This window comes from Sturnira hondurensis, unplaced genomic scaffold, assembly GCF_014824575.4.
Source record: "Sturnira hondurensis isolate 20B ecotype Veracruz unplaced genomic scaffold, ASM1482457v3 Scaffold0018337, whole genome shotgun sequence".
Lineage (NCBI taxonomy): Eukaryota > Metazoa > Chordata > Mammalia > Chiroptera > Phyllostomidae > Sturnira > Sturnira hondurensis.
The window spans coordinates 3,126,999-3,139,467 of record NW_028090968.1 but is presented as its reverse complement, the minus strand read 5'-3'; the positions used below and the strand labels follow the sequence as shown (position 1 = coordinate 3,139,467).

The 12,469-nt window shown below is 41.6% G+C and overlaps 1 protein-coding gene across 2 annotated transcripts in view; it reads left to right on the top strand.

Annotated features, from left to right (window-relative positions):
- The window catches only part of ATF7IP2 (activating transcription factor 7 interacting protein 2), a 98,350-nt gene extending 86,376 nt beyond the window's left edge, over nt 1-11,974 (top strand). For both annotated transcript variants that reach the window (XM_037069027.1, XM_037069028.1), the window contains 2 exons: nt 9,741-9,826; nt 11,046-11,974. In XM_037069027.1, the coding sequence (XP_036924922.1) occupies nt 9,741-9,826; nt 11,046-11,459 (500 nt within the window). In that variant the 3' untranslated portion in view covers nt 11,460-11,974. The remainder of the gene's footprint in view (nt 1-9,740; nt 9,827-11,045) is intronic.
- The last annotated feature ends 495 nt before the right edge of the window (nt 11,975-12,469 follow it).

The following is a 12,469-nucleotide window of genomic DNA, read 5'->3' as shown; positions in this document are numbered from 1 at the left end:
GGGACTTCCGCCAAGATGGAGGCATAGGTGGAAACACTGTGCCTTCTCCCACAACCAAGTTTGAATACAACAAAGGTTTGGAGAAACAAAGACACAACCAAAGGACAGAAAATTGAATTATACGGAAGTCCAACAACATCTAACCGTTCAACGGGGATGGTAAGAGGGGCGGAGCCAGCAGCGAGCAGGGTCGGGCAGGACAGGGCCCCCGACCCAGGCGCGCAGGCAGACGGGAACCAGTTGGGGTGCGGGGCAGACCACGGGCGCATATTCTCGCACAGTGAGACAGACCACGCAGGCCCAACTGGTTCCCGTCTGCCTGCGCGCCTGGGTCGGGGGCCCTGTCCTGCCCGACCCTGCTCGCTGCTGGCTCCGCCCCTCTTACCATCCCCGTTGAACGGTTAGATGTTGTTGGACTTCCGTATAATTCAATTTTCTGTCCTTTGGTTGTGTCTTTGTTTCTCCAAACCTTTGTTGTATTCAAACTTGGTTGTGGGAGAAGGCACCTATGCCTCCATCTTGGCGGAAGTCCAAAATCAAATTATGTAATATTTTTAAAATGGAAGTTAATATAGGGAGTATATAGTCCAGTTCCTTTTCCTTTTTCAGCTGTGGATCCAACAAAAGTTGGAACCATTAGAATCTCCACGTATCTCATGATAGATTTTAAAACCCTTCAATTTCGGATTTAAAAGGAAGATTTAAAAAGTGAATTGGAATCTTCCATAAAGATGGATGCATAGGTAAAAACAGCTCACCTCACATAACCACATTAAAATTACAACTAAAATATAAAACAACCATCACTTAAAACCATCAGAAATTGAGTGGAACCCTGGCTGGTGTAGCTCAGTGGATTGAACACCAGACTGTGAAGCCAGAAGTCGCTGCTTCAATTCCCAGTCAGGGCCCATGCCTGGGTTGCAGGCCAGGTTCCCAGAAGGGGGGTGCGTGAGGGGCAACTACACATTGATGTTTTCTTCCCTCTCTTTCTCTCTCCCTTCCCCTCTCTCTAAAAATAAATAAAATCTGAAAAAAAAACCTTAATCTGTTTAAAAAGGGAATTTTTTTCAGATTTTATTTATTGTAATAAATTGTGTTATTTTTAATAAATTTTATTCTTAAATAAATTTTTATTATTTCATAAAAGTTGAACAGAAGTCTGACAATTATGGAATTAAACCACATCCATCAAGGGGTGGAGATATAGAACAGGCTGGTCCCTCACTCACGTGTGGTGGATAAAAATTCAGGAGGGATATCCCAGGAGTGAGGAGTCCCGGCCCCACAGCAGGCCCCCCAGCCCAGGGTTCCAGTGCCAGGAAGATAAGTCCCCATTGCAAAAACCAGCAGGGATTGAGTCAGTGGAAGAAACTTCTGCTGGAGTCCCAAGCAGTTCCCCTTAAACAATCCACAAATGAACTTACTCAAACTCACTCCCTTGGAGCTCCAGCACCTCTGTAGCAGCGTGAAAGGCACCAGTGGCCTACAGGAAGGAAGTGAAGTGTCTCGTTTCAAAGTGGGAATGGGAGACAGCTTTCTCCCACACAGAGATGTGGGCAGAGCCACTGTCCCTTTTCTGAGCCCTCCCCCGACAAAGCTACAGAGCCAACAGGCGAGTCCTGTATCTGAGACTCCATCAACCTGGCCAACACTGTTTTCCCCGCCCTGGAGATCCCCTGAGACTCCATCCCATAAAACTTAACAGGCCTACCCAAACTGTTAACCATGACTTTTCCGTTTGAATGGCTGGTTTTGGCTCATGCTTTATGTCTTCCTAAATGCTCTCAAACAATCAACAGCCAGCCTCAGTGACACCGCAACACCTATACCACTTGCTAAGAGGTCACAGGCCTGGCACTAGCAGCAGCCAGCCTGGATTCACAACTTGGCTTCACCTGGGAATCTCCAAGCCCAGCACAAGTAGCAGCCATCCCAGATCACTATAGCTCATGCAGGGTGGCTCCAGGCAGAAGACAGGTTAGGGCTGACCTTGGCCTACACCCCCTGGATAACCTCAGGGCCAGCACACCCAGTGGACAGCTACAGACCATATCAGAGCACCACTCCGCTGCCCCCACACAGGTGATCATCCATGGAACGTAGAGGTTGGTGGTCAGTGGTCATGGCCAGTCCTTGGAGCTGACTAGCCTGGGTAAATACATTCCATTGATCTGCCAAGAGCAGTCAAGGCTCAACTACAAGAGGTGGGTGTACTCAGCCCACACAAAGGGTGCACCTCAAGTACTCAGCTTGAGTGATAGGAGACACTGTGCCACTGCACCCTACAGGACACTTACTATGCTAAGCCATGCTACTAAGACACAGAGTCGGAAGAGCTGTACTGAATACATAGAAAAACACACAGGGAGGCTGCCCAAACGAGGAGACAAAGAAACATGGCCCAAATGAAAGAAAGATCAAAACTCCAGAAAAAGAGCTAAACAAATGAGAGATAAGCAATATATCAGATGCAGAGTTCAAAACACTGTTTATAAGGATGCTCAAAGAACTTAGTGAGGACCTCAGCAGCATAAAAAAAATATCCAATCAGGAACAAAGTGTTCACTAATTGAAATAATGAGCAATTTATAGGGAAAAACAGTAGAGTGAATGAAGCCAAAAATCAAATCAGTGATTTGGAACATAAAGAACAAAAAAACAACCATGCAGAACAACAAGAAAACAGAACCCCCTAAAATGAGGATAGTATAAACAACCTCTGGGACAACTTTTAAGAGGTCCAACATTCCCATCATAGGAGTTCTAGAAGGAGAAGAGAAATAGCAGGAGATTGGAAATCTGTTTGAAAAAGTAGTAAAAGAAAACTTGCCTAAAATGGTGAAGGAAGTAGACATGCAAGTACTAAGATGAATGCAAAGAGGCCTACTCCAAAACACATCGTAATTAAATTACCAACAGTTAAAGGTAAAGAGAGAATCTTAAAAGCAGGAAGAGAAAAATAGTTACATACAGCGTAATTTCCGTAAGACTGTCAGCTGATTTCTCAAAAGAAACTTTGCAGGCTAGAAAGGATTGGCAAGAAATATTCAAAGTCATGAAAAGCAGAGTCCTAAAGCCAACATTGTTCTACCCCCAAAAAGATATTATTTAGAATGGAAAGGCAGATAAAGAGCTTACCAGACAAGAAAAAACTAAGAGGTTCATCATCACCAAACCATTATTATATGAAATGTTAAAGGTACTTATTTAAGAAAAAGAAGATCCAAACTATGAACAATAAAATGGGAAAAAAATGCAAATCTATCAACAATTAAATCTAAAAATCAAACTAAGCAAACAACAGAAAGTGACACAGAATCATGGATATGGGGAACAGATGGGAGGTGGGGTGTGGGAGAATGAATGAAGAGCTGAGGGAATTAAGAAGTACAAATAGGTAGTTACAGAATAGCCATGCGGATGAAAAGTACAGTGTAGGAAATGGAGTAGCCAAAGAACTCATACACATGACCCATAGAGTTGAACAATGGTGTGGGCAGTGCTGGGTGGAGGTGGGCAAAGAGGGAAAAATTGAAAACACTGTAATAGCATAATCAATAAATTATAATTTGAAAAGGAAAATGAATTGGAGTTCATTCTGAACTAATTAGGGGTTGGGTTTTTTTTTTGCCTTTTTTAAAAGATTTTATTTATTTTTCTTTAGAGGGGAAGGGAAGGAGAGAAGGAGAGGAATATCAATGTATGGTTGCTATCAATGTATGGTTCCCCTGCTGAGAACTGGCCTGCAGCCCAAGCATGTGCCCTGACTGGGAATCGAACTGCGATCGTGTGGTTCGCAGGCCCGCACTCAATCCTAATTAGTTTTTTTAATTATATTTTATTATGCTCTTACAGTTATCCTGGTTTTTCCCCCATTGTACCCCCCACTCCCTCAAGCAATCCCCCCACCATTGTTCATGTCCATGGGTCATGAGTATAAGTTCTGTGGCTACCCCATTTCCTACACTATATTTCACAGCCTCATGGCTATTCTGTAACTACCTATTTATACTTGATCTTCTCACTTCTTGACCCATTCTGCCCCTCTCCGCCACCATCTGGCAACCTCCCAGTAACTAAGTTCTTTTCTCTTGCTTTTAAGAGTCTCTTGTTACCTTTAACCTTTGGCAGCTCAATTATGTTGTGTCCTGGAGTGGGCCTCCTCGCATCCATCATAATTGGGATTCTCTGCACTTCCTGGACTTCCATGTCTATTTCTTTCACCAATTTAAGGAAGTTTTCTTTAGATCAATTTTTTTAGATCAATTTCTAATTTCTTGCTCTTTCTCTTCCCCTCTGTCACCCCATTGGGGTGAATGTTGGACTTCTTATAATTGTCCCAGAGGTTGTTTTTACTATCCTCATTTTGGGGGACTCTGTTTTCTTGTTGTTGTTCTGCATGGTTGGGTTTTTTTGTTGCTTATGTTCCAAATTATTGATTTGATTCTCAGCTACTGTAGTTTCTCTGTAAATTGCTCATTATTTCAGTTAGTGTATCCTTCATTTCTTTTATTTAAAAGATTTTATTTATTTTTAGAGAGAAAGGGAGGGAGAAAGAGAAGGAGAGAAACATTAATGTGTGGTTGCCTCTCACATGCTCCATACTGACTTGGGACCTGGCTTACAACCCAGGCATGTGCCCTGACTGGGAATCAAACCGGCAACCCTTTGGTTTGCAGGCTGGCATTCAAAACACTGAGCCACACCAGCTAGGGCACAATTAGTATATCCTTTGTCTCTGACTTGTTCTTCTTTGTGGGTCTTTGTCCCCTCGGTTAGCAGCCTCCCTGTTTTGTTTCTGTGTATTAGGTAGAACTGCTTTGCCTCCATATCTTATTAGTGTGACCTCGTGTAGTAGGTGTCCTGGTAAGGTCTATCCAGTCACACAGCCTCCCCATCACTGAAGTTGAGTACTCAAGATGTACCCTTCATGTGGGCTGAATATACCCTCTTGTAGTTGAGGCTCTGTTGCTGTTGGCAGATCAATAGAAGGGATTTACCCAGGCCAGCCAACTGCAAGGACTGGCTGTAACCACTAACCACCAACCTCCACCCTCCATGGAGGATCAGCTGTGTAGGGTCAGGGTGCTGGTGCTCCGACATGGTCTGTAGCTATCCACTGGATGCGCAGACTCTGGGGTTTCCCAGGTGGTGCAGACCAGGGTCATCCCCCACCTGTGTTTTGCCCAGGGTACCCTGTAATCTGGGACGGCTGTTATTTGTGCTGGTCTTAGAGATTCCCAGGTGAAGCCAAGCTGTGGCACCAATCTAGCTGCCTTTAAGGTTCACTGAAACCAGTATTGCTTGTTTGATAAGATTTAGGAGCCAAGACCAGCTATTCCTATGGAAAAGCAACTTGGGTGTGCCCATAAATTGAGTAGGGTAGAGCCTCTGTGAACCTCCAAGGTGGGTCACACAGTGTTAGCCATGTTGATGGAGTCTCAGATATGGCCCCAGCCTACCAGCTTTGTTGGGGGAGGGCTCAGCAAAGGGACAGTGGCCTGTATGCCAAACACTTTAGCCTTTCCCAGTCTTCTACTGGTGCCCTTCAAGCTGCCACCTTCGTAATGGAGTCCAGAGGGAGCAAGTCTGAGTAGGTGAGTCCATTTGTGGGTTCCTGCAGTCTCCTCCACCGACAATCCCCACTGGTTTTCTCAGCCAGACATTGTGGGTACTTACTTTCCTGGCACACCAGAATCCTGGGCTGGGGAACCTGGTGTAAGTCTGGGATTCTTCGCTTCCAAGATATCTCTCCTGAATTTTTATCCATGTGGGTGTGGGGCCAGCCCATTCTGCATCCATGCTCCTCCCACCAATCTGGATGGATGTCATTTCTTCAGTTCCATAGTTGTTGGACTTTCATTCAACTCAGTTTCTGATATTCCTGATTGATGGTTATTCTGTATGTTAGTTGTAATATTGATGTGGTGGTGCAAAGAGGAAGCTGTGTCTGCCTATATCACCATTTTGACCAGAATCAGTTACTTTTTAATGATTACTCAATTGTTTCTAACCTACATGATACAGGATCTGATATAGAGTAAAATAAAAAGTAAGAATGCATATTAATTTGCTTAACAAAGTAAGTCATACCTTTTATTTGGGGACTTCAGTTTGGAAAGATAAATCATGCTAATTCATGATGCTAACTCACAGAGTTGTGAGTCTGTCTTATAGAGTGTCCAGTTCTGATTAAGAGTCAGGACACACTTGGACCATTTCTCATATTCCCAGTCTTGATGCATATTATCACCAGCTCACCCAGTTTCCCAAGCCAGAAGTGTGAGAGTCACTCTTGACTCTTAGATCTGCCTCATTCCATTGTCTAGTCAGTTTTCAAGCCTGTTGGTTCTGTCTCCTTATTTCAGAATTTTAGAACCTTTAACCTCCTATATTGCCATAACTTATTAACTAATATTTTTGCCCTAACTTACTATTTTTTTATTTATTTAATATATATTTTATTGATTATACCATTATAGTTGTTCTATTCCCCCCTTCATTCCCCTCCACCCACACACTCCCTCCTCCACCATTCTCCCCCCCTTAGTTTATAACCACATGTCTCAAGTTCTTTAGATTCTGTATTTCCCCCACTATTCTTGCCCTCCCCCCTATCTATTTCTACCTACTGGCTATGCTATTTTCTGTACCTTCCTCCCCCCTTTTCCTCCTCCCACTCCCCTGTTGCTAACTCTCCATGTGTTCTTCATTTCTATGGTTCTGCTCCTGATCTAGCTGTCATCTTGGTTTGCTTTTGTTTTAGGTGTGGTTGATAATAACTGTGAGTTTTCTGGCCTTTCACTGTTCATATATTTCATCTTCTTTTTCTTATATAAGTCCCTTTAGCATTTCATAGAATAAGGGCTTGGTGATGATGAACTCCTTGAACTTGACCTTATCTGAGAAGCACTTTATCTGTCCTTCCATTCTAAATGAAAGTTTTGCTGGATAAAGCAATCTTGGCTGTAGGTCTTTGGATTTCATGACTTGGAATACTTCTTTCCAGCCCCTTCTTGCCTGGAAGGTCTCTTTTGAGAAATCCGCTGACAGTCTGATGGGTACTCCTTTGTAGGTGACTGTCCCCTTATCCCTTGCTGCTTCCAGGATTCTCTCCTTCATTTTAATCTTGGCTAATGTAATTATGATGTGTCTTGGTGTGTTCCTTCTTGGGTCCACCTTCTTTGGCACTCTCTGAGCTTCCTGGATTTCCTGGAAGTCTATTGCCTTTGCCAGACTGGGGAAGTTCTCCTTTATTATTTGTTCAAAGAAGTTTTCCACTCATGGCTGTTTCTTTCCCCCTTCTGGTACCCCTATAATTCGGATGTTGGAACGTTTAAAGATGTCCTGGAGGTTCCTAAGCCTCTCCTCATTTTTTTGAATTCTCATTTCTTCATTCTTTTCTGGTGGGATGTTTTGTTCTTCCTTCTGGTCCATTCCATTGATTTGAGTCCCAGCTTCCTTTCCATCACTATTGGTTTCCTGTGCATCTCCCTTCATTTCCATTAGTTTAGCCTTCATATGTTCCTCTAATTTGTGACTATAATCAACCAGTTCTGTGAGCATCCTGATGACCAGTGTTTTGAACTGTGCATCTGAGAGGCTGGCAATCTCTTGGTCCCTTAGAGTTATGGGCTCTGGGACTTTGAGTTCTTCTTGAGCCATCTTTTGGGCTGTTCGTGCCTGTTCCGTATCAGAATCAGAGCCCTAGGTGTTCACCAGAGCAGGGCAACTCATTCGCTGGGTTGTGATGCTGTGTGGGGGGGCGGGGCCAAAGAGGAGCACTGGCGGTCCCATCTGCACCCCTGCCACTGCCACTGTCACCGGGCCCTGCGCGTTTCGTCCCACTGCACGCGAGTGTGCCACCGCTGTCAGCCCTCCACCACTGGGTTCATCTGCTGGGGCTTGCGCTGTCCGTCTCACTTTGGGCAAATGTTCGACCTCGGTCAGTCTGCCCCACACCCTGACTGGGTCTGGGCTGCCTGCTTGCCTAGGTCGGTGGATCTTTCCTGCCCCGACCTTGCTCCGCTGCTGGCTCCGCCCCTCTTACCGTCCGTGTTGAACGGTTCGTTGTGGTCGGACTTCCATATAATTCAATTTTCTGTTCTTTGGCTGTGTCTTTGTTCTCCGAACCTTTGTTGCATTCAAACTTGGTTGTGGGAGAAGGCACAGTGTTTCCACCTATGCCTCCATCTTGGTGGAAGTCCCTAACTTACTGTTTTTAATGAATCTTCCAAGCTGCCACTAAAATATTATTTTTATATATAAATCTGGTTAATGTTTTTATCATCAGTATAAAAACCTAAACTCCTTAATAATAAGATATATAAATCCTTAATGACTTAGACCCTGAAAACTTTTCTAGCTTTATTTCTATAAACTGATGATAGAAGGAATGTTATGGGAAGTCATATTTGTTAGAATTTTTTGTATGAAACTGTACACTTGAAATTTTAAAAGCTATTTGTGTCAGTTATTTGTGTGATATTTAACCTACAGATTATTTCACAAATCTAGTTCTAATTAATTAAACTAGTTTAAAAAGGCTGTACAGACTCTTATAATTATAGTCACTGCCTCTTCCAAAAAGATTTTTTAACACCAGTAAATAAAGTGATAAATTAAATTTGAATCACAATGCAGACTCTTAATTATCCTTGTCTGTCAAAAGAAAAATACAAATAAAATATTTCATTTGGGGAAATTCATAAAGTATATTAAATAATTGTGTCACTGCAGTCACAATAGATCTAAAATGGTTTTTTATTGCTTATTAGAAATATTCAAATTTTTGAAATGGTTAGAAATCAGCATTCTGTCCAGCCCTACACCTCTCCAACATGACGCCCCTTTACCTGCCATCCCCATATATACTCTCCCTAGTTGTTTTCAAACCATTCTTTTTTTTTTTTAAGATTTTATTTATTTATTTATTTATTTATTTATTTATTTACTTTTAGAGAAAGGGGAAAGGAGGGAGAAAGAGGGAAACAGCAATGTGTGGTTGACTCTCGCACTCCCCCTACTGGGGACCTGGCCTGCCGTCCAGGCGTGCGCCCTGAGTGGGAATCGAACTGGCAACCATTTGGTTTGCAGGCTCACACTCAATCCATAGAGCCACACCAACCAGGGCTCAAACCATTCTTGTACCTACTAAACTCTTTCTCTTCCTCGCACACACATTTTCCCCCTTTTTCTTTCTTCCTCTCACCATCTCTCTCTCTTCCACTGTCCCTTCTGTCCTCCTCCTTCCCCTGTCCACAATTCCCATCAATCTGATTCCCTCAAGACTAACATACACCTCAACAGCAAAGAGTCCTTCAACCCGAGTCTGCATGATTTTTAGCTTAAATTCCCAGGACTATGTGTGTCACATATTTAAATAGGATTGTAAATAGCTCTGTGTTTGCAAATGTCCTTGTGGGCCTACAGAGCAGAATCCACTTCTAAGACCACTAAACAGAGAGAGAGCCCTCTCCCATGTATAATTTTTCCTGGTTCCAAGTTACATAATGACTTAAATATTTACCTTAAGTGGGGAATTTGTCACATTAAAGGAAAACTCTCTATATTTGCTAATTCTGTATCTTGAACTTCTATCAAAAGTTTATCTTTACAGCTTTATAATTTTAGTTCACATTTAATTTGCACACACAATATAAACTATTCTTTGCTAAAAGGCTAAGAGATTGATTACTGCAGATAAATTTCACTTCTTAAACCTTGTTTCTTCACAGAAAATCCAGTATCCATGCTGGAGTCATCTATGAAATCTGTTTCAATCTCGAAAGACTCAACCCCAGTGGCACAAAATGCAGCCCAGGTACTGATAGGAAATGCTCTGTAAGGGATAGTCGTTCCAAATTGAGTGGAAATGGAAGTGCCCATTTTACTCATTGAAGAAATACTTTTGTCACATTTTAGCTTAAAAAGTACTTTAATGTGGTGTTTGAAATTGCTATTGTGAGTCTACTTAAACAATTAAAATAACTTAATTGAATTTTCCAGAAGCTACGGAAATGAAAACAAATACAATTTTTTACTCAACAAATTGGAAAAAATTTTGAGGAGTAGCAGCCATTCTAATGAAATGGAGGGAAATGGGCATTTACTTTTTGTGTAAATTAGCAAGTTTTGGGGAACACAGTTTAGAAATGAGGTAGAAGATGAAATATTATCCAGAATGTCTGGGCCCCAATCCATTATGGATTTAGTGATATTTCAGAATGTAGAAATTAGGCTGCTTAACTCCAAAAGAAGCCTAAGCTTGAAAAGAGAGGGGTCAGCCTTACATATTCTTGAAACATCCATTTGTTCTCATTGGGTTAGCTATAAAGTCCTTTTGTGTTTTTTCCATAAAATAAACGACATATTTTTCATCTTTACCCAACACTTTATTGATGTGGATATTTTGAGTATACAGGCTATCTCCCTCATGGTGTATAATGTTGATTGCTTTCAAGTAATGTCTTGATTTGATCATTGTCATCTGCCCAAGCGTGGAGCACCATCCAGTGAGAAATCTCCAACACGAAACTTCACAAACCACTTTTGACACATTGAATCAGTCACAGCACCTTCTCCATACACCACGCAAATCTTTTTTTGCATTTTAGTTGCAATTTTTCCCTTTCTTGAAATAATAAAGCATAATATGCTTTATTATGCAAAAATGTTGCGTATTTTCTTCCATCTTCAGTGTAAAAATGGCTACACAAAAATTCACCAGTTTTGATAATTTTTTATTTTTTTAATGCACATCATATAACAGTCACAATACAATATAACAAAACTGTTTCAAACCATTGAAGTTAATGGTTTGAAAGTTAAAGACAGTTCAATGAAGTTAACTATGAAGTTAAAGATAACTAAGTGCTACTAAAGCCATCTTACAGAAAACACGAAACGAACTTTTTGGTCAACCCAGTATGATTTGGGTAAATGGACTGAGGAAACAGTATATTCTAGAACTGCAGTATATTGTTTAAAATAATTAGAGCCCACGAGTTCAGCTCACTAAACTTTTTATAAATCTGTTTTAGGTTCTTGAGTCCTTCGAGCATCTGCCGCCCCTCCCAGCACCGCCACCACTGCTGCCTGAACTGATAGAAAAAATTCGAGACACACTTCCTCCCCAGAAGCCTGAGCTCAGAGTGAAACGGGTGCTGAGACCCAAGGGCATTGCCCTGACTTGGAACATCACCAAAATCAATCCCAAGTGTGCTCCAGTGGAAAGCTACCACCTTTTCCTATGCCATGAGAACCCTACTAATAAGTTGATTTGGAAGAAAATTGGAGAAATTAAAGCTTTACCACTCCCAATGGCCTGTACTTTATCACAATTTTTAGCTTCCAACAAATATTATTTTACTGTCCAATCAAAAGACATTTTTGGACGATATGGACCATTTTGTGATATAAAATCCATCCCTGGGTTTTCTGAAACTCTTACCTAAAAGAACAGACTTTATTAATTGTCTATTGTACTACATTGTTTTGTTTTATATTTGTTTGTTTACAGTATTATTCTAACGCTATTCACTATCTTACAGAGCCATTTAAGATTGTGAACCCTTTGTATAGGGACAGTCATCTCCCCTATATTGTAGTGGACTCTGTTGTCATGAATTTCTTACTCAATAGTACTTCCCATGGATTTATGCCAAAATATGCACTGTCTTGGATCCATGTTGCTAAGCTGCACTGTGTACAATACTTTTGATCACTGTGGAGCTGCTGCTGCTATCAAAAGCCTTAGGATACAAGCAGCCACCTTTTTTTCTATTAATAGTCAGCTTTTGGTGATCTGCTTGTTGTCAGTATAAGTACAGGAAGAATCAGATCATCCCTTGGACGCATCTCCACCAAGATTTTATGAAAATAAATGTCTTCCTGTTCTGTTGAAATTCTAAGGGCTATTTGTGCACCTACCTCCTTTTTTGTTGTCATGATGTCAATCATTTGGAGAAAAGCTTGGAAGTTTTCCCTAAAGCCATTTCTATTCTTATATATAAAATAAAATTAGTTATGCATTGTATGCTTTGTACACAAAACGCACAGTCTCTTTTATAAAAAGCACTATCCAACCTGCTATTTCAATTGAGGAAAATGGAATTATCTGCCTTAGATTTAAGGCTTTAATTTGCTAATTCCCTAATGCTACTCCTTGCTCTTTTTCTGGCTGCCATTATTAGTTGAAGGAAGAACATAACACTAAATGACTTCAGTAGATGTGCACTGTGCATACCCGTACCTGAAGGAGCACCGAGGGGAAGCTGTGGCCAGCACAAGCAGCCCAGTGAACTCAGTAAGTGAACAAACTTGGTAAGTATAGTAAGTCAGGGCCCAACTGGACAAATCTGTGGGATGATGAAAAAACCAAACTTAGTGTGAACGACGGTCTGTCCTAAAGAGGTATTCTTTCGTTTTACGTGGTGAAAGTATAGGCCTCAGAGGTGCTGAGCTT